The sequence below is a fragment of the Dryobates pubescens genome, chromosome 4 (genome assembly GCF_014839835.1).
Source record: "Dryobates pubescens isolate bDryPub1 chromosome 4, bDryPub1.pri, whole genome shotgun sequence".
Classification (NCBI taxonomy): domain Eukaryota; kingdom Metazoa; phylum Chordata; class Aves; order Piciformes; family Picidae; genus Dryobates; species Dryobates pubescens.
In genome coordinates, this window is record NC_071615.1 from 45,417,753 (window position 1) to 45,444,066 (window position 26,314).

Below are 26,314 nucleotides of genomic sequence, written 5' to 3' on the forward strand. Positions count from 1 at the left end.
CCTAAATAAACCAGACCAACAATTAAGGATTGTTATACCCATTGTGCAGGTGGGGAAATAGTCATGAGGTGCACTGTAGTGCCTTGCTCACAAGGAGGTGCTGTGTTAAACTCATTTACTCAACATCCCTGCCACAAGGCTGCTCCTTCTTGATGCTTGTTTTCATTTCTCAGTGTCACACTCAGCAGGACCTTTAGCCTTCAACCCATCAAAATCTGATTAACTTCTATAGCTACATTTCCCCCTCCCCACATAGCTATTTCCCATTGTTAAATGACACATTAGCATCACACTGACCTTTTCTCCTCTAGTTCCAGGAAAACCCTAAAGGGAATGATAGATATTTTAATGCTTCTAGCTTTCGAGATCACTCAAGCAGCTGGACTTTCAAACTTTAAAGTAAAGAAAGAAAGAACAACAACAACAACAAAGAATAAAGCACAAACAATTCATGGCATCAACCTGTGAATGCAAAGGAACATTTATAGCTTCTAAAATGGCACTGAAAGAGGCCTGTGAAGCGTGAAGGCAAGACAACTCAGCCCAAAAGCCAGTGTAAAAAAGCCAGGTACAGCCAGCAGTTTTGAGATCACTTTAAAATTGAAACAAGGGGGGAAGGGTGGGGGAGGAATGTAACTGAAAGTGAATAAAGCCTTTGATGACATAATTCACAATATAAATCAATTAAAGCTATAATCATCCTCTTTTGTGTGTTGGGGGTTTTTTTTGTGTATGTGTTTTTTGTTTTCCCCTGTGGAATACCCTTAAATTATACTTCAGTAATCTTCCAGTTGATTATTACTCCAGTGAAGTTTGTTAAGAGTACAAATTGGTTTCTTTTTAAAGAAATCTACAGCAAACAATGGTGTTCATGTCTTCTCTCCCATCTTCTGTTTGAATAAACTGGTTATGTATTTATTTGTTCTTTTCACGTGCCTTAAAGTGTTGTGGATTAAATTTGGAGAGGCAGAGGCTATGCCATAGGCAATGACGTGCAGGTACAGCTAATACATATGCATACTTTTAGTGGAGGAGCAAAATGACCTCCACAGTCTTGTGAGCTGGGTGGGAAACACTGCAGGCATGATTTAATGCTGCAGATGTACTGATTCATGTTTCTGGTGGGATACAATTAGATAGGAGTTTGGATTTTGAATCAATTCTTTGCATTGCAAGAGTTGATAACAAAAAAAAAGAAGCATTTTTATGAAAAGCCAGAAAACACAGCCAAGCCCAGACAGACAACATGACCTTGCTGGAAGGAGAACATGTCTTTCTAGCTGTATTAGAAAAGATCCATCTTGATAAATGCTCTCCAGCAAATTCATGAGGGAAGCAGCTGTCAGGGAAGCATTAGAAACCAATGTCTGAAAATGCAGCATTTGGTTAACAAACCTTGGAGCCCATTGGTCCTCTGGTACCTGGCAATCCCATCACACCCAACTCTCCCTTTTCACCCTAAAGGGGTCAATAAAGAGAGTTATTGATTGTGGCTCTCTGGTGAGGTCATATTTGAATGTCTGACAGTTTAGTGGTTGAGGTTTTGAGTCAGATCTGAGACAAGCCTGACCTTGACGTCATACTGCAGTCAAAGGTCTGTATTGCAATTGCGTTCTGCCTGCGCCCTCATATGTGTCCTTATTCCTCTATTTGCTTTTCCTTGGGTGTGTAACTTGTGCTTCAGCTTTGCCAGTTGCTAATAAAGGGCAGGTGAGCAGATTAGCAGCAGCAGTGCATCCTTGTTCTGCACAACGGTGCGTTGTTTCTACCCAGCATGACTCCCACTGAGTTGCAGAGAAGAAAAGGTACTTTGCTGCAAGCCTTTATGGCTTGGAGGAGGCACAGCGACTACTTCTATTCTGTTCTGAGAAATCATGTGCTTTGGAGCCAGTAAATCATGAAGAGGCTTTACAACAACCTCTCTGTCTGATGTCAGCTAATTACATTTGGTGTCCCAGCAGATAGGCACCGCTGCTACCAGCAGAACGCAGCTGGCTGCCGTTCTCCTTTGGCTTTCACTGCTCTAGAATGGAGATGATTTTCACATTGGCTGCTGCTGTGGCAGAAGTTCAGAAAAGACCTGAAGAAACAGATTAGGAGAAATAAGGACTGGACCAAGGCTGTGTCAAAGAAGTATAAGCCAAGTAAGGGGAGTAAGCTGAAGAAGTACAAGACACAGAGATGATTATGAGAAAAACACCCCAAACAGCAGCTTACTGGAGATTTGGATCAAGAAGGGGATGCAGCAAATTGCTACAGTGAAGATGAGTATCAGAAATTTGGGGAGATCAGAGATGAGAAGAAGAGAAAGGAAAGAGACACAATTGATGGAAGTTAGCACAGAGATCTGCTGGCTTCTATTTGAATGGAGCCCTCATTAGCAGGCAGGAAACCCAGTTTTATGATGAGTAGAAAAAAAGAAAAGTGGAAATTCAGCAGAAGAACAGAGAAGACAGGTATCAGAGGAGACAATGAAAGCATGAGAATTGGAATCAAGCAGTAAGTAGTACAGGAAGGCAAAGTAGAGGAAAATGTGTTGCTACTGAATGTGAGGGATTATATAACATAACAACTGACCAAGAGGAGACAAAAACAAAACTAGGAAGACTTCTTAAATAAAAGTAGGGCTTTTAAAAGGAAAAGGCCAACTGACTGCTCTGCTTCCAGTATAGGACCATGAGCAAAGGATTTAGTTGGACCTTCCTTCTCAAAGTGAACTTTGGCTGCTCTTAAGTATGTATTATCTTGTAGCTTGCTACATTCCCATATACTATAATACAATGTTCTTCATCTAATATCGCTGTTAAGAGTTTGGAGGTCTGCTTCCCAGATGTGGTTTGACTTCAGAAGTCATCTACTGTGATTCCTGCAGCAGAAAGAGTACTATATCATGTCCTCTGAGGTGCAGAACCAATCTTTATGGAGCAAAATAAGAGTCAAAGATCTACTGGACAATGCATCTTTGAACTAAACATCATGTGCAGCCCTTCTGCCTGATGCATCCTGGGCTGAAGAAAAAGAATTTATCTCACAAGCTGTAGTAGAAACTCCATATACTGTGGCTCCGGTGAAGATCTGTAGACCTTTTGCAGGGACAGGGATCTACTGGAGAGAGTCCAACAGACGGCTACAAGGACAATGAAGGGACTGGAGCACTGCCCTGTGAGGAGAGGCTGAGAGACCTGGGGCTGTTCAGTCTGGAGAAGAGAAGACTGAGAGGGGATTTAATCAATGTTTCTAGATCTCTGAGGGCTGGGTGTCAAGAGGGAGGGGACAGGCTCTGCTCACTTGCACCCTGGACGAAAAGCAGTTTATAGAAGCTACAGGACAGGAGGTTCTACCTCAACGCGAGGAGGCACTTTACCGTGAGGGTCACAGAGCACTGGAACAGGCTCCCCAGAGAGGTTGTGGAATCTCCTTCTCTGGAGACTTTCAAGATCCATCTGGATGCATTCCTGTGTGACCTGTGCTGGATTCTACTGTCCTGCTGTGGCAGGGGGGTTGGACTCGATGATCTCTGGAGATCCCTTCCAACCCCTAACATCTTGTGCTCCTGAGACAATACTCAGTTAAGTTTCATGATCAATGCAGGTGAATCAACCACTTTGCAATAGCAAAGCCTGTCCTGCCATTTCTTCTGTTGGTTACTGAAAAATCACAGGAGTGACAGTTTGTTGGTGTGGGAATGAACCTCAAGGCTGTGATCAGCAATCCTTACATTTTGTAATCTTTGCCCTCTGACACCAGCCTGGTACCTTCCCTCTGATCACATGGACACACAGCTACACTCCCAAGAAGCACACATTTGGGGCAAAGAGACCACCATAAAGAATAGTAATAAAGATGATGATTAGTTTTGAAACACTGATTCATATGGTTGTGAGACACCAGTGGTTATCAATAGGTCTTCATTAGATTGATTTTCCACTTGCCTTTCACATATGTTAATCAACATAGTAAGTGCTGCAGGGACTAGGCTGAAGGTGGAGTAACCCTTAAGCTGGGCAGGTTTTTGCAGAGCAGTAGGTGTCCTTGCACTGCTGCTGTTCCCATCCCAACAGGTAATTGTTTAGAGACTTCCTGAGACAAGTGTTCCGTTCAGCCTGTGGCACTGAACAGGTTATTCCATGTGGATTTTAGTCTTACCTTCGGCCCCACAGGTCCAGGCCATCCTACTGGTCCTGGCATCCCAGGGACGCCCGGGGGACCTGGTCTACCCTTGAAGGGGAAAACAATGATTACAATGATTGATATAACATCATGACCACACACAGGCCTCCACTACAGACAGAAGATATGGAGGAATAAAGTCTTTTCAGGAAAAGACCTGCAAACCCAGGGATTTTAATACAAAGCCCATCATTTTGTGTTGATACTACAGTGTGTGTTGATGCTCCTGGAGGAAGTGTGGGCTTGCAGAAATACCAGGTTGACTAACAAGATCAGATACAAGCAGTCAAAACCATCACCCCAAGCCCCCAGTAACAGTAACTTAAACCCTCTTTTCATTTAATATGATGTAGATAAACCAGACCTCCATGCATCAGTCTGAATCAAATTTGTGTCAAAACCGGAACCAAATCTTGAACCCAGCTGCTTTTGTTGACTATTTTCCTTACTCTGAACATCCTCATTTTGGGCTATAATTGCCCTGCATTAGTTACTAGATGGCTACCAATAACTATTTCTCTATTTTAAATTACTCCTGTAACTCTTTCTTTTAGTATCTCCTAAAATGCTGCAGGGTGAGATTCCACTGCTTTATGCCACTTGGCAATACTGATCTAAGAAACGTCATCAGGATATTTGGTGCTAAGAGTTTCAAGAGCCAGAAAGCTTTTAGCAAGAGTTCTATACTGATCTAAGAAACGTCATCAGGATATTTGGTGCTAAGAGTTTCAAGAGCCAGAAAGCTTTTAGCAAGAGTTCTACTGCCTCATGTCAAACCTAAGCAACTTCTCTTTGGGAGCCTCTTAGTTTTTGTCAGAAGAGGAAGTGCCAAAGTGCTGTGTTTAAGGTTTGCACTCCCTTGCAGGCTGGTGGGTGACTTCCTCTGAGACATGACTCTTTTGAGCGTTGGGATTTATGTAAGTAAATACTTTTGTGTTTACTGCAGGGCATTTGCAGTTTAGACTGAACAAAAGGCTTCTTGTTTGTGTGTTTTGTATTTATTTCAATTACTGATTGGGAGCTGGTATTAAAATTCTTGGTATATTATTAGGAGGGTGTTGAGATCCTTGGTGTATTATTAGAAGGGTATTTCTTTCCCTGGTTAGTGACTACCTCTGCATATCTCCGATTTCATCCTGCATTTCTGTGCTCCTTTAAAGTTAATTGCATTAAGCAGAGGCACTTAGTGACTGAGATAATGTATTCTGTTTCATCACATGTAGGGGTACATATTTTGGACTATATATCAGGGGTTTTATGTCACCAAGCACAGGATTCTAGTCAGCATCTTGCACTGGTGCCAAAACTCTGTAAAGTGTAATCACCAATGGTTTTCCCTCCTTCAGGGGTGTTTGACTGAGCCTTGTTTAGACTTTGGAGGAGCAAAAAGTTTGGGTTTGCTTTGGGCTCTTTTTAGTACACTTTTAGTGATAGATGATAAATTCTGCTTCCCCCTGTTCACAGAGACACAGCTCAGGCCATTTTCATTCTGTTCTAACTCTCTAGCCAGTGCAGCATGCTTTTGCTGAGGGAAATTGTTGAATCCAAACCAGCTGGGACAGCTCTCCAAGCCAGAGGGTCCAGCTCTCCAGCCCTGCATCCAGAGCTCCCTGCCACCCACCCAGGGTACCAGGAGATCACAAGAAGGTTAAACCTCAGCACTAGCTAGTTTTTATTTCACTACTGTCTGCAGTTCTCTCTGGCAGCTGCTACTTGTCAAGTATTAGATGGCTTTCTGAGACAGCACCTTTGTTCATACCTTTCTTCCTGGCCTGCCAATCTCCCCCTGCCAGAGAAAGGAATATGTTAGTCTCACAGGCACCGCATGAAGCACAGTGGCTCATTAATGAATGCATTTGTTTCAAACAAATAACTGAATACTGAGATTATCTTTGTGTTCAAGACATTGCTTGCAGAGGTAAAATGAGAAGAATTACTTTAACAGAGCTCTTCACTGTGCTCTCAGTCCTAAATCTACAGTCATCCCCTTGTACAGCATAGCATGCAATCAAATGCCCATCTTCAGCTTTAAGGCTCTTCAAGTATCATCATCGGGCAGATGCCTTGCACATTTGAAGCTATAACTTAACACATAGGACAGTTTTAATATCTGAGCTGACCCATCCAATTACCACTGCATGGGAGAGAGCTCTGCTTCTCATGTCCTCCCAGGGGCACAGGGCATGTAAGGGCCAGACCTGTACACATGAGCTGATTTCTGAACACATGCTCTAGACAGAGGTGGCTGTCATGAGAAGCCATAAAAAAACCCATTTCAAGGCTGAAAATGAACACTGAAAGATGAATCTTTAAATTATAACTTCAAACCAATTCACAGCTTTACATTCCAATTACATCTACAAGGTCCACTGTTCATTAAACAGCCCCTCAGTCTTTGCTTCTGAAAGCCACACCAAACTCCATGACAACAGACACTTACCTTCTCCCCTTTTGGTCCCATCATACCAGGAATTCCTCGTGGACCCTACAGAGAAAAGTGGATGCTGTTATTAAGCTGCATCAATAAGGAGGCACTGATGGCTGTCTTCCCTCATCCCTTGGCCCTGGACATGTCTCCTGGGAACACTGTGAACCCAGAGGTTTGAGGTATTGAATGTGGCCTCTGAATGTGGCCTCTTAAATGCCAGGTCAGAGGCACTGCATAATGGCAGAGATTGGCATGAAAAGTGGAGGGCATCTTCTAGATGAAGAAAGCTAGAAAGAAATAAGGCCTAGGGCAAAGGAAAGATAAGAAGTTGTTGGAGTCCTGAATAATTAGTGACAATGACACAGAAAGACCACATCAGCTGGCAAAGCAGGTGCTAAGGGAAGTGGCTCTGCAGCGTTGTATGGACATGGAGGATTCCCACTCCTCATAAATCCTGAACGTATTCCTCTTTCAGATTGGTCTGATTATCCTGTCAGGAGACTTCTTAATTCAGGAGACATTGAGAAACCCAAACCAATGAGTAAAACAGCTCTGTTTCTAGGATGCTTTAGTTCACAGACCATGTTTTATTTGTTAATTCTTAAGGAAGAAAATTCCCCAAGCCTACACCAAAGGAGCATGAAGTTCACTATCCAAGTTTGGATCCTAATTGTCTTATACTGCCCAAAGCACGATGCAGACTGGACATGAATAGGAGCAAAGTGTGCCCTCAAATGCAAACTACTCCAGCAACTTTTGTCAGTAGAGCAATTTTTGGGTTTCAATAGTGTATGTCAGAATGCATCCTGTTAGAGTCAGAGCCAAATCTTATCTTCCTTCTTTCATTTTTACCTTTGATTACACATGGGAGGAATTCTATTCTGAGTTCTATCACTAGGAATCTAGTTCTCCTTCTCAGGACAAAAAATGGTTCCAATTCAGGTCTGAGTTGACAGCATGTGCTTTTACAAGTTCTTTGAAAGCCATGCAAGCCACAGTAAAAAAGAAATCAGGAGTACTTAGATACCAGCACCAGAACAAGAGGACACAGTCTCAAGCTGCACCAGGGGAAGTTTAGGCTCAAGGTGAGGAGAAAGTTCTTCACAGAGAGAGTTGTTAGCCATTGGAATGTGCTGCCCAGGGAGGTGGTGGAGTCACCATCCCTGGAGGTGTTCAAGAGGGGATTGGACATGGCACTTGGTGCCATGGTTTAGTTATGAGGTCTGTGGTGACAGTTTTGACTTGATGATCTTTGAGGTCTCTTCCAACCCTGGTGGTTCTGTGATTCTGTGTGATTTGTTTTGTAATGGCAGCATTTCACAGAAATCACAGAAACATTCAGGTTGGAAAAGACCCTCAGGATCACCAAGTCCAACCTCTACAAGGCTCACCCCTAAACCATATCCCCGAGTACCACATCCAAATGACCCTTAAACACATCCAGGGTTGGTGACTCCACCATCTCTCTGGGCAGCACATTCCAATGCCTGACCACTCTTGCCCTGAAAAAAAAGTTTCCTAACATGCAGACTAAACCTACCCAATTTCAGCTTGGGGCTGTTCCCTTTTGCTCTATCACTAACTACCTGTGAGAAGAGACCAGCACCAGCCTCTCCGCAACCTCCTTTCAGACAGTTGTAGAGAGCCATGAGCCTCCTCTCATGGGCCTCTCAGCCTCCTCTTTTGCAAACTAAACAGCCCCTGTTGCCTCAGTCATTCCTCATCAGATTTATTCTCCAGATCCTTCCCCTTGCCCTCCTCTGCACTGGCTCCAGCCCCTCCACATCTCTCTTGTACTGAGGTGCCCAAAACTGGACACCATACTCGAGGCGTGGCCTCACCAGAGCTGAGTACCAGGGCACAAATCACCTCCCTATTACCTGAGACATTTCTTCCAGAAATGATGCTTCAGCACCAATTTTCTGTGGTTTTTTTCTCCCTAATGTCCAGTCTAAACCTACCCAGTCACAGCTTGAGGCTGTTCCCTTTTGCTCTATCACTAATCACCTGTGAGAAGAGACCAGCACCAGCCTCTCCACAACCTCCTTTCCGGCAGTTGTAGAGAGCCATGAGGTCTCCCCTCAGCCTCCTCTTTTCCAAACTAAACTAAACATTGTAGTAAGAGTACTGCACAGAGGACAGCTGCTGCTCTGACACTGTCTTATTACAAGGCATAGCCCTGTAATTTATAATTAAAAATTCCAGACCATGCTATACCCACCCTGCTGTCTGCCATTGTGATAAAATCTGCCAGCCTACTCTATTTAAAATTGTTCTCAGAGGGATCACAGACCATTTGGTCTCAAGATTAATATTATTTATAGCATTGAACCTTGTAGAAAATATGATTGTTCTTACAGGTTGAGTCAGAAGGATCCTTTTTTTAAAAGGACAGCCAAGTGAAGTGACAACTGCTGCTTTCACAGGCACTGCAACTCTGGGTTATGGCCAGCCACACTGCAGGGCTGTTTCATAATGCAGAGAAGACTTCATACAGGGCAGGCTGAGAGAGTTGGGGCTATTCAGCCTGGAGGAGAGAAGGCTCCAAGGAGACCTTATTGTGGCCTTCCACTGTCTGAAAGGGGGCTACAAGAAACTTGGAGAGGGACTTTTTAGGGTATCTCAAAGTGCTAGGACTAGGGGGAATAGAGCAAAACTAGAAATGGGTAGATTGAGATTGGATGTTAGGAAGAAGTTCTTCCCCGTGAGGGTGGTGAGACACTGGAACAGGTTGCCCAGGGAGGGGGTGGAAGCCTCATCCCTGGAGGTTTTTAAAGCCAGGCTGGATGTGTCTCTGAGCAACCTGATGTAGTGTGAGGTGTCCCTGCCTATGGCAGGGGGGTTGGAACTAGATGATCCTTGAGGTCCCTTCCAACCCTAACAATTCTATGATTCTGCCACAGGACAAAGGTTTCCCAGTGCTTCTCTTCACACCTCATTACTCACATGCTAAATGAATCTGCCTCATCCTGCATCTAAGCACAGGCAAAAAGGCAGACCAGCAAAGGTTCATAAAACAAGACTTTGTGGCTTTAAAAACTTGTTTGGCTTGTAAGTAGTTAAAGCTAAGCTTTTTGCCATAGAACTGAACCTTTACTGGTTGGACAGGTTGGGCTTGATGATCTCTGAGGTCTCTTCCAACTTTAGTGATACTGTGATGGTACTGTCCATACTTTTTAAATGGTGTTTGGGTGCTTGTTAATTTCTCAGGCTTCCAAAGTCTCAGTCACAGCTTTGCTGTAGCAAAGGTCCCATGCTGTGTCTGCAGCACCAGAACAAGGGGACACAGTCTCAAGCTGTGCCAGGGGAGGTTTAGACTCGAGGTGAGGAAAAAGTTCTTCACTGAGCGAGTCATTCGTCATTGGAATGTGCTGCCCAGGGAGGTGGTGGAGTCGCCATCCCTGGAGGTGTTCAAGGGGAGATTGGACGTGGCACTTGGTGCCATGGTCTAGTTGTGAGGTCTGTTGGGACAGGTTGGACTTGATGATCCTTGGGGTCTCTTCCAACCTTAGTTACTGTGATACTGTGATACTGTGCTATGGGCTGTACTGTCATAAAAGTGGCTCCCAGAGACTTTGAGGAAGATCACTGTCCCAAAGCACCTGACACAGCACATAGATTGGGATCATCTGTGCTCCAGGAGCAACTGGAAATGTCTCTCAGTGAAAAGGTTCATTTTTGTTTGGAGGGAACAAACCAGAATGGGTGATCTCCCCGCTACAGAGATGTCTGCAAAAACATTCCCCCTATAGGGGGACAACTTTCTCAGAAGGTTTCTGTCCTCAGAAGATTTTGGGATGCACAAGTTGTAGAAAACTAAATGGGTGGTCAAAAAGACTGGCCCAAGGCTACCCAAATGGGTGGTCAAAAAGACTGGCCCAAGGCTACCCAGCAAGTCATAGGAAGGGATGTTGCAGGTCAGTCTAGGAGATCCCACATCTCCTGAATCACATCCCACTGCTCCCCTGAATCACATCCCACCGCTCTCCTGATGCTCCAGCTTGTATCTGATGCTTGCTGTAAGCATGTACTTTCTCAAGGACCTCTTATGACTACACTCCATGGGCTCATTCCATCACATAGAGGATAACTGAACTAAAGCAGAGAAAAAAATAACAGAGATCCCCTGACTGAAGTGACAGCACCTCCCAGATTTGTTGTGAGTGCTACCCCCTCTAAAACTCCACAGAAATGGTGAACTTGAAATCAGCTGAAGTAAGCAAGTCAGGGATGAGAACAAATGGTGAAAATCCTGCATGACTTATGCATAGTAACATCATCAAAATGAAATTAAGCCAGAGCTTGGTACGCTCACGAAGTGGTAATAAGCATTTGCCATGGTTTACAGCTTCATAAGGACCTTGGTTCAAGTGAGGAAATGATGTGGCTTAATCACAAGTGCATCACTCACCTGGGGGCCTGGAGGCCCTGAAAGGCAGTAGGATTCAGGCAGAGAGGAAGCCTGTATCATCTTGAGCTCCCGACATAACTCTTCCATTTCCAGGGTGAGCAGCTTCTAAATAACAGAAGACAGAGAAGTGAATGTGCAGCCATACACAGCCTGCCAGAGAAACACAATAAAAAGAACACACCAAATGCTGCATCCTCAGGAGAGTGTATTTGCTCCCTTAGAGAGGAGCCTAGGGCTTGTTGACAGGTTATCTTCATGGATGCTTGAACATAGCACTTTGGCATAGTGTCCTGCCCCACACTTCTTTCTCTCCCAGAGGCACATCCCAGCCAGGCTGCTGCATGGCACTCCAAGGGCCATGAGAGCCTGGTCTATACTTAGAAGTGACCCTGCTCTCTCTGTCCCACTTCACAAGCAGCAGTTCCTCTCCAAAAATAGTGTCTTTGCTCTAATAATAAATGCTATGCTCAGGGAGGCTATAGGCAGCGTGAACTTCACTCCCGAAGATACTAACCCGGAGCCATTCATTCACTGCAGATGAGAGCCAATGCCTTTAATTATCAATGAATGTCTCACCTTTTGGCTTCAAAAATAGGCTTGCAGGAGTAAACTGGCTTATATATGTCGCATGAAGAATGTGAGCTCCCCTGGGAACACAGGGGACCTGTGTTTTTATATAGCACATTAATAGCAGAATGAAGAATTAGGAATTAATGAGTAGGTAGGAAAAATTCTTCATGCTGGACTGGGCAGGATGTTGGAGTTAACAGACTCTGGCAATTGTGTGAACCCAGTGGCACACACCCAGTGCTCCCTGTGTGTTGCACATGTTGACATGTGTATGGCTACACATCATATAGAGCAGAGTGAGGTGGGTGAGCAACTATTCCACACCAGCAACATAAACACGACTTTCTCTCTGAAATGATGGGAATAGATCCTACAGAAGGATTTCAGGACTTCCATTTCACCTACTGGGTAAGAAAAACGTGATGCAAAACAGGACACATACATCATGCACCTCTTGAAATCGCCGTGGATGCTGGGAAATTGCCTTTCTGTCCTTACCTGGTTTATTTCACTGCCATTTCATTATTGCCATAGTTCAGGATTGCCTTACTCTCAGAAAGATCTCAGAACAGAGTAAGGAGAATACTTTTAGATTAACTGAATTAACTGCCTTAACAAATCCAGTCTCATTTCATTCCCTGGTCTATTTGAGATTTGCTTCAAGCCCCGGTCTGGGATGTTGAACGATTGTCCTAACAGAGCCCTGTCAACATGGCCAGCTTGCTTTCTGAATGACACCATGAAGCAGCACTTGAGAGGATGCTTCAGCCTTTGTCACACAGAATCACAGAATCAGCCAGGCTGGAAGAGACCTCCAAGATCATTGAATCCAACTGATCACCCAACCCTAACTAATCAACTAGACCATGGCACTAAGTGCCTTATCCAGGCTCTTAAACACCTCCAGGGATGTCAACCCCACCACCTCCCTGGGCAGCACATTCCAATGAGCAATCTCTCTTTCTGTGAAGAACTTCTTTCTAAGGTCAAGCCTAAACTTCCCCCTGCACAGCTTGAGACTGTGGCCTCTCCTTCTGTTGCTGGTTGCCTGGGAGAGGAGACCAACCCCCACCTCGCTACAACTTCCCTTCAGGTATTTGTAGACAGCAATAAGATCTCCCCTAAGCCTCCTCCAGGCTAAGCAACCCCAGCTCCCTCAGCCTCTCCTCACAGGGCTGTGCTCCAGGCCCCTCCCCAGCTTTGTTGCCCTTCTCTGGACACCTTCCAGCATCTCAACATCTTTCTTGAATTGAGGAGCCCAGAACTGGACACAGGACTCAAGGTGTGGCCTAACCAGTGCTGAGTACAGGGCACAATGACTTCTCTGCTCCTGCTGGCCACACTATTCCTGATACTGGCTAGGATGCCACTGGCCTTCTTGTCCCCCTAGGCACACTGCTGGCTCATGTTCAGCCTACTATCAACCAGCACCCCCAGGTCCCTTTCTGCCTGGCTGCCCTCCAGGCACTCTGACCCCAGCCTGTGGTGCTGCAGGGGGGTATTGTGGCCAATGTGCAGAACCTGGCATTACATACATAAGATACACAAAGAGTCATATATAAAAAGTCATGTACAAAATATCATGGTAAAAGAAGATACAGGCTTGCTGGCCTCACTTACAGCGCTCCAGCTGTCTCTGAACTGCGGTGGTGGAAACAGGGGTGGTGGAGGGGGGATGAGGGGGCAGCACGCTCTCCGGTTGAGCCGCTTCTTCTGTTCCAAACAAGGGAGATCTGTGCAACACAAACGTTCATCTGTTGACTTGAACACCACAAACATTTCTTACAGAGGGGTTTCCCTTCTGCTGGATTTTCCCACCTCCTGTGCACATTGACAGTAAGGTTGTGATCCAAGCAGGGGTTTACCAGCCTGGGTGGTCCATTAAGTCAGTAAATTCCCTCTCGTGCCGACGTCCACACAAAGTGTTATGCTCATAATGTGGCCATGGCACAGGTGGCTTTGGGAAAACTTCAGATGGACAACATCAGAAAATAGCCAGTGGTGTTCCCCAGGGATCAGTGTCAGAGGGCTGGGTGTCAAGTGGAGGGGGCCAAACTCTTTTCAGTGGTGCACAATAATAAGCTAAGGACCAACAGGTTCAAGCTTGAACATAGAAGATTTCACCTCAACATGAGGAGAAACTTCTTCACAGTGAGGGTGAGGGAGCACTGGAACAGGCTGCCCAGAGAGGTTGTGGAGTCTCCATCTCTGGACACATTGAAAACCCACCTGGCTGCATTCCTGTGTGCACCACCCTGTGTGATCCTGCTCTGGCAGGAGGGGGTTTGGACTTGGTGATATCTGGAGGTCTCTTCCAACCTCTAATGATCTGTGATACCGTGATTTCTCACTCTCTTTCCCCTGTGTCCCAAAGATGTGTTAGAAATGGCATCTTCCAGTTCCCATTACAGCCTGTGTGCCACCAGCACCCACCCTCTGCTGTTGCCTACAGACCAAGTTGCTTCAGGCCACTTTTGGGCTAACAGAGTAGGAAGCCGTCGCACGGCACATTGGCTTGCACTTCCTCTAGGACTGAAACCAAGCTCCATTGTTTCTGATTTGTGCATCATCTGTAAGAATAAATACTCTGCAATCCAGACTTAACAATCATCTTTGCCACCGAGTGCCTGGCAAGGCAGGAGCCTGGTGGTGTTTGACAATGTATTTAACTTTTTCTAAGAGGTTGACTTCCATCAACGATTTAGGAAGCTGTGACCAAAGACTTACAGAGCAATGGTGTGAAGATGATGGACTTACACTGGTTTTTTGTTTGTTTCTTTCTTTGTTTGAGGGGTTTGGGTTTGGTTTTTTTGGTCTGAATCTGTTTTCTCCTTGGAAATTGCATCTCTAATGAGAGGCCTTCTGCGAAGGTTGTGCCAAGGAGAGCAAAGGTTTAATTATGTCTGTTGGTTTCTTCCCCTGGCTGGTGGCAGATGGAGTGAGTGTCTGTGAACTGAGGAGTGGCAGAGAGCCAAATGCAGGCAGGGACAAAAACCTGTGGTGAAGTATCTGGTATTAATAGAGAATCTCTAAATTAAGTTTCTAGGGAGACAGACCCGAGAAAATTGCTAGATTTGTGTGCAAATCGATCACAGGCTGGACACCAGCCACAGCTCAAGGTAAGGCAGATTTTCTAAGGGATATAAATACTTCCAGATTTTCAAGAGGCTCAGAAAATGTATCCTATCAGTTCCACCAGCCCACGCTGATGGGGAGAGCATTTTCTCAGCCCTGATGCACCACAAAAGAGCTCCCAGAGCAGTGTGATTCGGCAGCATTCAGGGAGAGTTTATGTTAGCCAGATTGTTTTCTCTATGAAAACGCTGTTTGTGATGATGCCTCTGAGAAATGAGTCAACATTTCAAAGGGTCTGTAATCCAGACTCTTTCTCAGCCTCTCCTCACAAGTTTGAAACCCAACCAGAGGCACCAATTGAAGAGGAAAGGCAGAAGATTCCTCATGAAAAACCCCCAGACATACATTTTTCACTGAAGTACCTACTAAAAGTGCCAGTACCCTTTAAAGAGTAGCAAAAGGTTTTGTTTGCCTGTCTCCACTTTTCACATGCAATAAAATATGAAGAGTTTTAAAGTTAAGTTCTCCTTGAGTCTATCCTGATGCAGCTGTAATTAAGTTCTCCAATTTTTACCACACCTACTTCTAAGGTTGATTTCATTTCATTAGCCTAGTTGAACAGACTGCACTGGGAAGAAACTGCATATTATTGGAAGCAAAGGGCAGCTTGGAATTTAACAGCACATAAAATGTGATTATTTGCCCCCATTCCAGCGTCACCAGTCTTTCTTAGCATTCCCTTATTCCACAATCTAGCTGAATTTCAGCAGGATTATGATGATTCAACAAGAATAGGAATATCAAAGGTGGTTTGATGTGGCTTAGCTGCCAAGAGATCACGATCAGGCACGGGAGAACATGGTTTGCATTACTGCAGTGGCAATCAAGGTGGTAGCAAAACAGCCACTGAGTCTTATTCTAATACCACCATACCAGCAGAGAGGGTAAAATCCAGTTTAGGTTCATTGGTATAAAAGGTGACAACATGTGCTTGATCTCAGTGCAGGAATGAGGGGGGAAAAAAAGGGCCTGATTACTATTATATGGGGTAGGTATCAGTTGGATAATGACCAGGTAGTTAATATTTCAGAGGCTCCATCATTAACCTTGGCTATCACAGAAAACATCTGGTTGGAAGAGACCTCAAAGACCATCCAGTCCAACCTTTGACCCAGCACTGAAAGGTCAACACTAAACCATATCCCTAAGCACCAGCTCCACAGGCTACTTAAATACCTGCAGGGATGTTGACTCCACCACTGCCCTGGGCAGCCTGTTCCAATGTCTGAGAACCTTCTCTGTGTCCTGGAGGGTGTACTTGTAAGGCAAATAATTAAGAAAAGCCTGGTTCTGGAGCCAGAGACCTCTCACACTCAGGTATGACAGGTGATATGAGAGCAGAGAGAGAAGAAAACCCAAGTGAGTCACAGAGTGACTATAGTGACTGCTACAATTTGCCCTTCCTATAAGCACTGCATTGCATTGGTATGGATTTGGTTAACTGTGGTAAGTTCAAGATGTGCAACCATTACAGTACTGGCTTGGTGTATACCAGAAGAGGGTTACCTTGACAGGCCCTCTGCAATTGCAATGTGTATTTTTAGGCTGCAGGTTAGCTTTGTGTGCTAAAGGCAGCTTCAGACCGCTCCAGTTCCCACCAGTGGAAAAAATCTCAGTCCAAGAATAGGACTGTCATCGTTTTCTGTGAAATATGAAGACCCTGCCTACACAGAGCATGTGTTTACATATCTTGTGTGGAAACTGCTCTTTCAACAGCTTCAATATCAAGGACCATGGTCGATATGGAATAGCGAAGGAAGACAAAGCGCAAAGCTCCCCCCAGGGCTTCCCTAAGTGGTGGTTGTTTCCAGAACCTAAAACTTGCAATAATCAGCTTTAAAATAGAAAGGTTTTTACCATTTTCAGGCAGAAATAATTTTTGTTGTCCAGACCACAGTTTAAGAGAGTGAATCTGTGTGTACACTGCCAATGGTGGCTTCAGAAAACAACACCTTTTAGACAAGCTGCTGCAATGTTTCATTTTGTTGTGGCAGACTGCTTGCTTCTGATCATAACTGGCACTTGGGAACTCTTATCCAGGATGATCCAACATAGAACTGGAAAGAAGCCTTCACCCAGGCTGAGCTCCATGGAGTGGGACTCATCTGAGCCCTCCTAGAGCTGATCCTAGAGCTGCCCTTCAAGCCTATCCCAAACTGCTGCAACTGAGGTGCCAGAGAAGTGCTCTCCTGGGTTCGAGCTACAAGATTGCACTGAGAAAAAAATCAAATAAGCAAAGCATGAAAGTGACTTTCATCCTAAAATCACAAAGCTGTAGACCAGCTGTCAGGAGGAAAGGACAAGAAAGGAAAAGGATACTTAGCATGTGTTTCCCTTCCTATTTGCAACCACATTCATCCAGCAAGCCCTGATGGGAAGCCAGGCTGCTGTCCAAAGGCTTGTCACCCTGACAGAGCACTGGTGGCCTGCCCAGCTTGTGATAGGCAGGACCTTGCTAGACAGAGATCTCTGGTTGCTGACACCCCATCACAGGTGCTTCTCCCACTTGGATGGCACTCAGAATTAATAATAAACAAGCTGGGCAGACCAGTCAGTTAATGAATGTGGGCTTGTCCAGCTGAAACTGAGACTTTCATCTGCTTTGTTGTCATTCATTCAGGATCCTCTTACCCTCCAGGCAAACAGAGCAGCATCCCGAGGACACGTGCCAGCATTGCTGACACATGCTTCTTCAAAATGTGTTTTATGAAGCTTTGTCTCCTAAAATGTGCCTTAAGGACACAGAAGCAGAGTTGGGGATACAGCTCATATCTGGAGCTGGGCTGGGCAGTCAGGCTGGCGAACGGTTTGCATCTCTCAGCGCCGTTTTGAACTCAGACCTTATAGTTGATGGCCTAAATACATCTTTTCCTATAAACTAGCTAATGTTAATATGCCAAAGAAATATATCAAGCTCTACAGCTTAGGTGATGATGTCTGCATGGAGCAGAAGGTGCATGAAGCTCCCAAGGAAGCTGGAGATGGAGACACGAGGCTGTAACTCTTTTCCTCTGTTGGTTTCCTCTTGCTTGAAAGGAGGCTTCAGAGTCTTTAAGGAATAGAGCAAAGCTGATCAGAAATTAATTCCTTATCCTTCTGAGAGAAAATGGAAAAAAAAACAACCAGAAAATCCAGCTGAAATCTTACAAGTTTCTTTTCAGCTAAGAGAGGCTCAGAACAATTTGTTAGTACTCTGGTTTAAATCCCCCAAGTGCCCATGGGCTGTGGCAGCAGTAGTGTATACTTAACCAGCTGGCTCACACTCAGAAGCTGTCTTAATAAATAGATAGCTAGATAAATAAATAAATAAATGTCCAGTCAATGTTAAAAAAAGCATAACAACAGCAGCTGGCATACTGCCTGGAGAAGGATCTCAGTGTTCACCCAGTTGGAGAAGTAAGGACACACTGTCCTCCATCCCCACCTAATATTCAGCCCACACCCCCCAGCGTCTCCTGGTACCTCCTGCATGCTCACAGGCTGTGAGGCTCCCAGTAAGCCCTTCACAGCACAGCTGGTGAGTGCTAGGTGGCTGCATCTTTGTAGGTCAGCCTGCAGACTGCAGAAGTGGCAAGACACAGGAAAGCAGAGAGGTATGTGAGACTTGTGGGTAAGGGAAAGGCCTTTTGCTCCCTACACACAAACATTTCAGACATTGAAGCTGTGTGTATGTGCATGTATGAGGATAACACACATGCCCAAAGGTAACATACTCTTCTATCAGAATGATTGCAGAAGGCAAATTCTGAGGTCGGTGCAGAAAGAGAGGAGCATTTTGCTTGCATTGTCTCTGTGCTCCAGTTTCACAGGAGCACAGAAACCCCAATAAAAGCTGAAGGGTGAAACTCTTCAGTGGATTTATAAAATAAAGCCACACATTACAACCCCAGCAGGGGGTTATGACTACAGGAGATCCATCCAACAACCACAACAAAGCTATTTTGTTCCATTTCCCTTCTATTGCCTTCCATTTGCAGAGGTCCATGAGTGATGCTGACCAGTGAGGCACAGAGAAGTGAAGAAGTCCCTCAAAGCCATGGATGAGTCAATGACAATGTCAGAAACAGAGTTCCAGCCTGGCAAATCACAGCATCTCAGCTCAGTCATCTTATGAACCAGATTATAAAATTCAGCCCCTGCCACTCCAGAACAATACTGGAAATTACCCTGAGCCCAGGAATCTTCTGCAACCAGTAGAAGAGCCCAAAACCCTGAAGTCTGATGCAAGATGGTTGCTTCATCAGGCCTGAAAGACTGCTGCATATCACTCACTGCCACGTTCTCCCACCTCATCTCTGAGACCAGCAGCAAACAAAGCCGAGAGGCAGCAGGGCCATCCTTCCACAAATGCAAGATTTGGCATGGATCAAAACTGTGCTTGACTTTGATGTTGCTCCACCATAAGCTCAGACAATCCCAGTGAGACTGTGAATACTGTCATAGGCTCAGAAAGACTTCAGAGAAATGCCTTCAAATTCCTCTTTGAAACTTTGCTGCCATGGACTAAATTAATTCCTTCTGATTCCCTCACTGCCACAGATTCCCAGCCCAGCTGATATTATTCTCCTGCCTTTCACCAAAAAAATAACCCCAACTCTACTAACTTGGTATGTTCAAAAAGCTGTTACATCTGTGGTTTCAAGAAGCTAAAAGAAATCCACTGATGCTTTTCCTTGGGTAGAAGGAAACAGAAATTCTACTGCTGCCTTCCTTAGGCAAAGCATCTCCCTTTGCTGGTCACATTTCCCAGGCTCATGCATTTGTCTATACACAGTTGCCCTGTCCAGGGAAAAATGGCTCACAGGTTATTTTCTTTTTCACCCACTGTCTCAGGCCTCTTCTGCATTACTCCTATAGCAATCTCCTCATCCCAAATGTCCTTTTACACTTAAAGCACCATGACCTGCTAGAGAGGATACAACGGAGAGCCATGAGGATGATTAGGGGACTTGAGCATCTCCTCTATGAAGAGAGACTGAGATCCCTGGGGCTGTTAAGTCTTGGGAAGACTGAGAGGGGATCTGATCAATGTCTATCAATATCTAAGGGCTGGGTGTCAAGTGGAGGGGGCCAAGCTCTTTTCAGTGGTGCACAGTAATAAGCCAAGGAACAACAGGTACAAGCTTGGACATAGAAGATTTCACCTCAACGTGAGGAGAAACTTCCTTACAGTGAGGATTACAGAGCACTGGAACAGGCTGCTCAGAGAGGTTGTGGAGTCTCCTTCTCTGGACATATTCAAACCCCACCTGGCTGCATTCCTGTGTGGACCACCCTGTGTGATCCTGCTTTGGCAGGGGGGTTGGACTCGGTGATCTGTGGATGTCCCTTCCAACCTCTAATGTACTCTGATGCTGTGACTACAGAAAGCCACTCCCCATTGTCTTTTTATTAAAGCAGTGATTCCTTTGAGAGGATGAAGGAAAAAACAGAACATCTAAATCAGGGTCTGTTAATTCCTGGTGGGATTTTTTTCCTCTCTCTCTTTCCTATTTCTGGTCTTCTTCAAAGAATTCCCACTATAACTGATGAGCTTTCCCAGTTATCTTCTACCCACTAGGCTGCAACATGAAATAGGTTTCCTGGACATGTCCTGAGTGAATCTTATCACAGAATCAACCAGGTTGGAAAAGACCTTCAAGATTCAACCTATTACTCAGCACCATCTAATCAACTAAACCATGGCACTGAGTGCCTCATCCAGGCTTTTTTTAAACACTTCCAGGGATGGTGACTCCACCACCTCCCTGGGCAGCACATTCCAATGGCAAATCACTCTTTGTGTGAAGAATTTCTTTCTAACACCCAGCCTAAACCTCCCCTGGTGCACCTTGAGACTGTGTCCTCTTGTTCTGGTGCTGGTTGCCTGGGAGAAGAGACCAACCCCCATCTGGCTACAACCTCCTTTCAAGTAGAGAGATAGAATAGAATAAAATAGAACAAACCAGGTTGGAAGAGACCTTCAAGATCATCACATCCAACCCATCAACCAATCCAACACCACCTAAACAACTAACCCATGGCACCAAGCACCCCATCAAGTCCTCCTCCTGAAGACCACCAATGACAGTGACTCCACCACCTCCTCAGGCAGCTCATTCCAATGCTGAATATGTTCCTTGATGTTGCTGTCACACAATATCATAGTATCAGTCAGGGTTGGAAGAGACCACAAGGATCATCTAGTTCCAACCCTCCTGCCATGGGCAGGGACACCCCACACTAGATCAGGCTGGCCAGAGCCTCATCCAGCCTGGTCTAAAAACACCTCCAGGGACGGCGCCCCAACCACCTCCCTGGACAACACATTCCAGGGCTTCCTAGCACCGAGAGGTAAAGACTGCTGGTATCCTGACAAAAAAAACCCACCTTCCTTCTGTATATGCACAAATATTTTCCTGCAGTTTCCACCTGAACTTGCAGTTCATGTTGCTTATGCTCCTGTCCCATGTGAACAGGCTTCAAAAACTAAGGAGGAGGCTAAAACACAAAGTCACAGGCTGTGCCCCCTACTTGTGCAAGGGGTTGATATATTGACAAATACATCAATATATTGACAAATAAAGTGTCTGCCACAGGAGCAGAGGGCTAGAAGTACACGGGGAATAAGCTGATTTTACTTTGTGCTCGTTGGTGGAATTCAGTATTCAGTATCACTAAGGTTGGAAGAGACCTCAAAGATCATCAAGTCCAACCTGTCACCACAGACCTCATGACTAGAGTAGGGAGGACACTAGTGCCCACTGCAGGCTTGAAGTCACGACCTTCCCCATTAAAGGTCTTATGTGCTACCAACTGAGCCACACCATAGGTTATCAATTGCCACACTTGCACTGGAAATGTTTGGTGTTCAGGCAGATTGCACTGCTGTGCTGGAATTTAAGCCTCCACCTCTCAGTCTAGTCACAATAAGAATCTAGTATTCACTAGCATGTCCAATGCCCATGGATTACAGACAACAACACAGCATGGACAAGCTTGCTACAACCAGTTGGAACCTCTGGGCCAGCTGCAGCATCGCTGTCAGCTGAGGCTCCTTTTTTGACTGGTTGCTGCGTGTCAGAAACATCCACAGTTCACTGGAAAACCAAGTAAGCACTGCCTCAGCTCCTGGCCTGACTTCTGTCCTTGGCCACAGGAGCACTTGTTCACCACAAAACCACCACCTGAAAAATACTGCCTTTGCTTGTTCTGTCACCTCCAAAGGAGATTCCACAGCCTGAAGCTGGACCCCTGCCCTACTTGCAATACAAATGCTACCCAAGGAAAAGAAATCTGCACTGGCCACCAGTGCAGTCCTGGCTTCCTGCAATTCAGGAGTCCTTCTGTCTTTCAGGCTGCCTGTGCCCTGATGAGTTCATCACATGAAGCCAAATGAGTCAGCCTTTACATTAAATCAGGAGGAACAGGGGAACACTGCGAGGAGCCCATGGTCCTTTGATATGCATTTCCTTAAGTGAATGAATATTTGAGACACTCACCTTAAGCAGCATTTAGCTGAACTCTTTCCCTTGAGCTCCATTATAGTGACCAAACCCTTTTTGACAAGCCAGATTCTGTGCTATCCAGTAATGCCACAAGCAGGTCAGAAGCTCCTTTCCCCTCTTGCATGCAAACATCCCCTTAACTACTGCAAAGCAAATGCCACAGCCTCCAGAACTTCCTCTGATGTCCTTTCTTTGTCCCTCACCCACAGGATCAAGGAAGCCACTGCTCATTTCATTGGTCTCCTCCTAATTTCAGAGGAACTCCTGTGGGTCCTTTGCTATTGCAGCTTGTGTTGCCCTTCCCTGTGCCCTTTCTGCCACAAAGATGGGAGCAGGCACAAAGCTGTGGACAGTCTATGCCCTAGCATGACTACTCAGCTCTCACCTGATTCAGCTCAGCTGGTACACCACATGCCACCAGAGGGGCTATGAATCCTAAGGTAATTTCACCCCTGGGTGTTATTCACACTGATCCGAGCAGGAAATCCAGCTTGGGATGCTCACAGGTTGTATCTGCTAGGGGAGAAACTACAGATAAATTAAAACCAGGTGCTTCTTTAATCTAATTGTGGTTATTTTCAAGAGCCATTTACTTAAAGCAACAGTAACCACACCATAGTAGATGCTTATTTAACTGCAAGCCAAAATCTCCCCAGAGGCTGCTCAGGAGCTGCCTTCTTTATCAGCTTAGAAGGGTAAACACTACATAACCCTTCTTTTGGCTTTTCTTCCTAGCTGCTCATTGGGGATACCAAGTGCAAGTAGCCTATTCCAAGGTTCTATTTTTCTCTCAAGCCAAAGAGAGAGAAAAGGATCTTCTGCCTCCCATTCAGGCTTCTCTGAATCACAAACAAGATAAAAAGCTGAGTCCAGCTTCAAGACCTTTGCCCAAGCAGATCCACAGCCAGATGACTGCCTTATTTTTTGGCCAAGATACTTTGCTTTCCTTCCCTCAATGAAGCTGTAACCTTTGCCAGGGGCTCCTCTCCATCAGGAATTTCATTATAACAAAAGATTACCTCTCATGCATGCTCCATGAGAATCCCCATGACTGACAACAGCAGGATGCTGGACAGATGCTGACTTTCCAGAGCAGAACCTGCCTTCCTTACCCACACTGATGTATTTTCCCCTCAGAGTTGCACCTCTGCTTGCTAGTCACCCATTGGGCTGTTTTCCCAGTAGCATCTGCCTGCTGTCCCTGAGAGTCTTCCAGCCTTTACTGTCGGTCTTATTTTGAGTTCCTTCCTTGTCTGTCTTACTCTGCAAGCACCCTTATCATTTCTCCCTGTGATTTTACACAGAAAAATGTTTACAATTGCTCTCCTTAGAAACAAAAAAGCCCCATCCACTTGGCATCTCTTCATTCTGACAATATTTAGGGTTCCTGCAGGTTGTTTCAATAGAGGTAAAAACCACAAAACAAACCCTGATGATAGGGTGAGATACTCCTTTTACAGAAAGGCAGCAAAGATCCTGACTCCCTCTGTGTCAGAAATCACCACTTTAGCTTTTGTGTTTTCTCTCTCCCACTGTTTCTCTCATGAGTACATAGTGGCCCCTCCAATTCAGCACAGCGCTCCAGGTCCCCTCCCTGTCCTGCCCAGCCAAATCTGTCACTGTTCAGCCTCTGTTCCCAGCTTGCCTTGCCCATCACCAGGTCTCTTACTGCTGCAACAGTGATGGTCCCAAGAAAGCTGAACTGTTTCCTGTAGTTGTCCCACATGAGGTCTGGCTGCAGGTTAATATTACACCTTCCCAATTCACAGAGGCTGTGCTACACGTGGTGTTTCTTTCCCTTGGGAAAACAATGGGGAAAAGGCAAAAAAAGGAGTGAGGAATACTGCCAATGGTGCTCAGATGTCACTGAACCATGGAATTCTTTTAAACTGCTCAGCAGCATTATTTTCATAAGGCTGTGCATCAATATTGATAGCAGGAGAAAATTTAATCAAGGTATGCATTTGTGGCTTGTGCAGAAGGCAGACTGGGTCAGAAGAACCACTGAGATATTGTTCCAACTGTGCTGGCAATTTAAAGTATTTCCTCCCTCCTTGTAGAGCCCCAGAAATCTTCAGAGAGGAGGAGAAAAGAGGGAGAGAAGAGAGAGTTTCTGCTACTTGAATTTGGCAGGTGTTTTTCTCCAGGCTGGTCCTTACTGGCCCACACAACCCTACTGAAAATAAGGATAAAAATCATGCCTAGTTTTCATTACATGAAAGCAAGCAGAGGTTCTCCTCAAGCACATGGTGCAAGAAACTCATGGGAGGCACAGCTCTGAAAAATGGTAATAAAGGACTCCACAAACATAGCATCTTAAGGGTGAGATATGACAGGTTACCCCAGAAAGATCCCCACTGTCTCCAAGAAGGTTGAGCTACCTACCCTGTGTAGCTGCCATGTGGAACCAGTCACATGCTTCAGTGTGCTGTAATCACAGAATCACTGAGGTTGGAAAAGACCCTCAGGATCACCAAGTCCAACCCAGAACCCTACTCTGCAAGGCTCACCCCTAAACCATAGCCCCAAACACTACATCCAAACGACCCTTAAACACAACCAGGGTTGGTGACTCAACCACCTCCCTGGGCAGCACATTCCAATGCCTGACCACTCTTGCCCTGAAAAAAAAAGTTTCCCAACATGCAGACTAAACCTACCCAATTTCAGCTTGGGGCTGTTCCCTTTTGCTCTGTCACTAATTACCTGTGAGAAGAGACCAGCACCAGCCTCTCCATCCTTTCAGGCAGTTGTAGAGAGCCATGAGGTCTCCCCTCAGCCTCTTTTGCAAAATAAACAGCCCCAGTTGCCTCAGTCACTCCTCATCAGATGTATTCTCCAGGCCCTTCCCCAGCTTCCTTGCCTTCCTCTGCACTGGCTCCAGCACCTCTACATCTCTCTTGGATTGAGGTGCCCAAAACTGGACACCATACTCGAGGTGTGGCCTCACCAGAGCTGAGTACCAGGGCACAATCACCTCCCTATTACCTGAGACACTTCCAGAAATGATGCTTCAGCACCAAGGGACTCAACACTTTGGAGCTGACAAGACATTCAAAATACTCCCAGAAACAAAGGTGCAGTGTTGCTTGAGGCTGATAGAACAATAAGGTGGAGCTGGCAGCAGATTATTCTCCTTTCCCCAATCATTCTACAAACACTTCTCCCCGCTCCTGGTTGTTTGCCTGTGCTTTCTAGTTAATGCTTTGTGACATGTAAACCCTTTTATTTGTGAGCTGCTGCTGTGCAAAATGTGTGAGGATAGAGATAAAAGTATAAAAGACATACCTGGAAAATACCAAAATGCATAGAGGGGAGCCAAAGTGTCCCCTGGGAACATTCTCACTGCTCAATGTGATTAGTTTCAGGTTTTGCAAGTACAGTGCTGAAATCCATTCTTTAAATGGGAATTACATGCTGGTGCCAGATACCTATAATTGATTTAGCTGACAGACACAGAACATTTGAGAAACCATTAAAACAACTGAGAATTTAGAATTGAATTAATCCACCTTCTGTACTCACTGTGAGATTTTTACTAACCAATAGAGTTGTGGGGTTTTCTTTCTTCCTTAGAAGAAATTTCTTAAACTGGAGATGCACTCAAAGTATCACAGAATCACAGAATGTTAGGGGCTGGAAAGGACTTCAGAAGTCCCAACCCCCTGCCAGAGCAGGATCACCTACAGCAGATCACACAGGAACACATCCAGGTGGGTCTTGAATATCTCCAGAGAGGGAGACTCCACAACCCCCCTGGGCAGCCTGCTCCAGTGCTCTGTCACCCTCACAGGGAAATAATTCTTCCTCATGTTCACATGGAACTTTCCACACCTCAGCTTCCACCAGTGCCCCTTGTGCTGTCATTGGGCATCACCCAGCAGAGCCTGGCTCCATCCTCTTGGCACTCACCCTGCACATCTTTCTAAACATGAATGAGGTCACTCCTAGGCTCCTCTTCTCCAAGCTAAAGAGCCCTCAGCTCCCTCAGTCTCTCCTTGTAAGGAAGATGTTCCACTCCCCTATTAATTTTTGTGGCTCTGTTCTGGACTCTTTCAAGCAGTTTCCTGAGATCCTTCCTGATCTGAGGGGCCCAGAACTGGAAACAATACT

The 26,314-nt window shown here is 45.5% G+C and overlaps 1 protein-coding gene across 1 annotated transcript in view; it reads right to left on the reverse strand.

Moving 5' to 3' along the window:
- COLQ (collagen like tail subunit of asymmetric acetylcholinesterase) overlaps positions 1-26,314 on the reverse strand; it is a 52,625-nt gene that overhangs the window by 23,450 nt on the left and 2,861 nt on the right. Inside the window, exons 3-9 of the mRNA XM_054161215.1 lie at positions 13,200-13,312; positions 11,010-11,114; positions 6,611-6,655; positions 5,930-5,956; positions 4,147-4,218; positions 1,396-1,458; positions 298-324 (exon numbers count right to left, since the gene is read on the reverse strand). Of these exons, the coding sequence (XP_054017190.1) occupies positions 298-324; positions 1,396-1,458; positions 4,147-4,218; positions 5,930-5,956; positions 6,611-6,655; positions 11,010-11,114; positions 13,200-13,312 (452 nt within the window). The remainder of the gene's footprint in view (positions 1-297; positions 325-1,395; positions 1,459-4,146; positions 4,219-5,929; positions 5,957-6,610; positions 6,656-11,009; positions 11,115-13,199; positions 13,313-26,314) is intronic.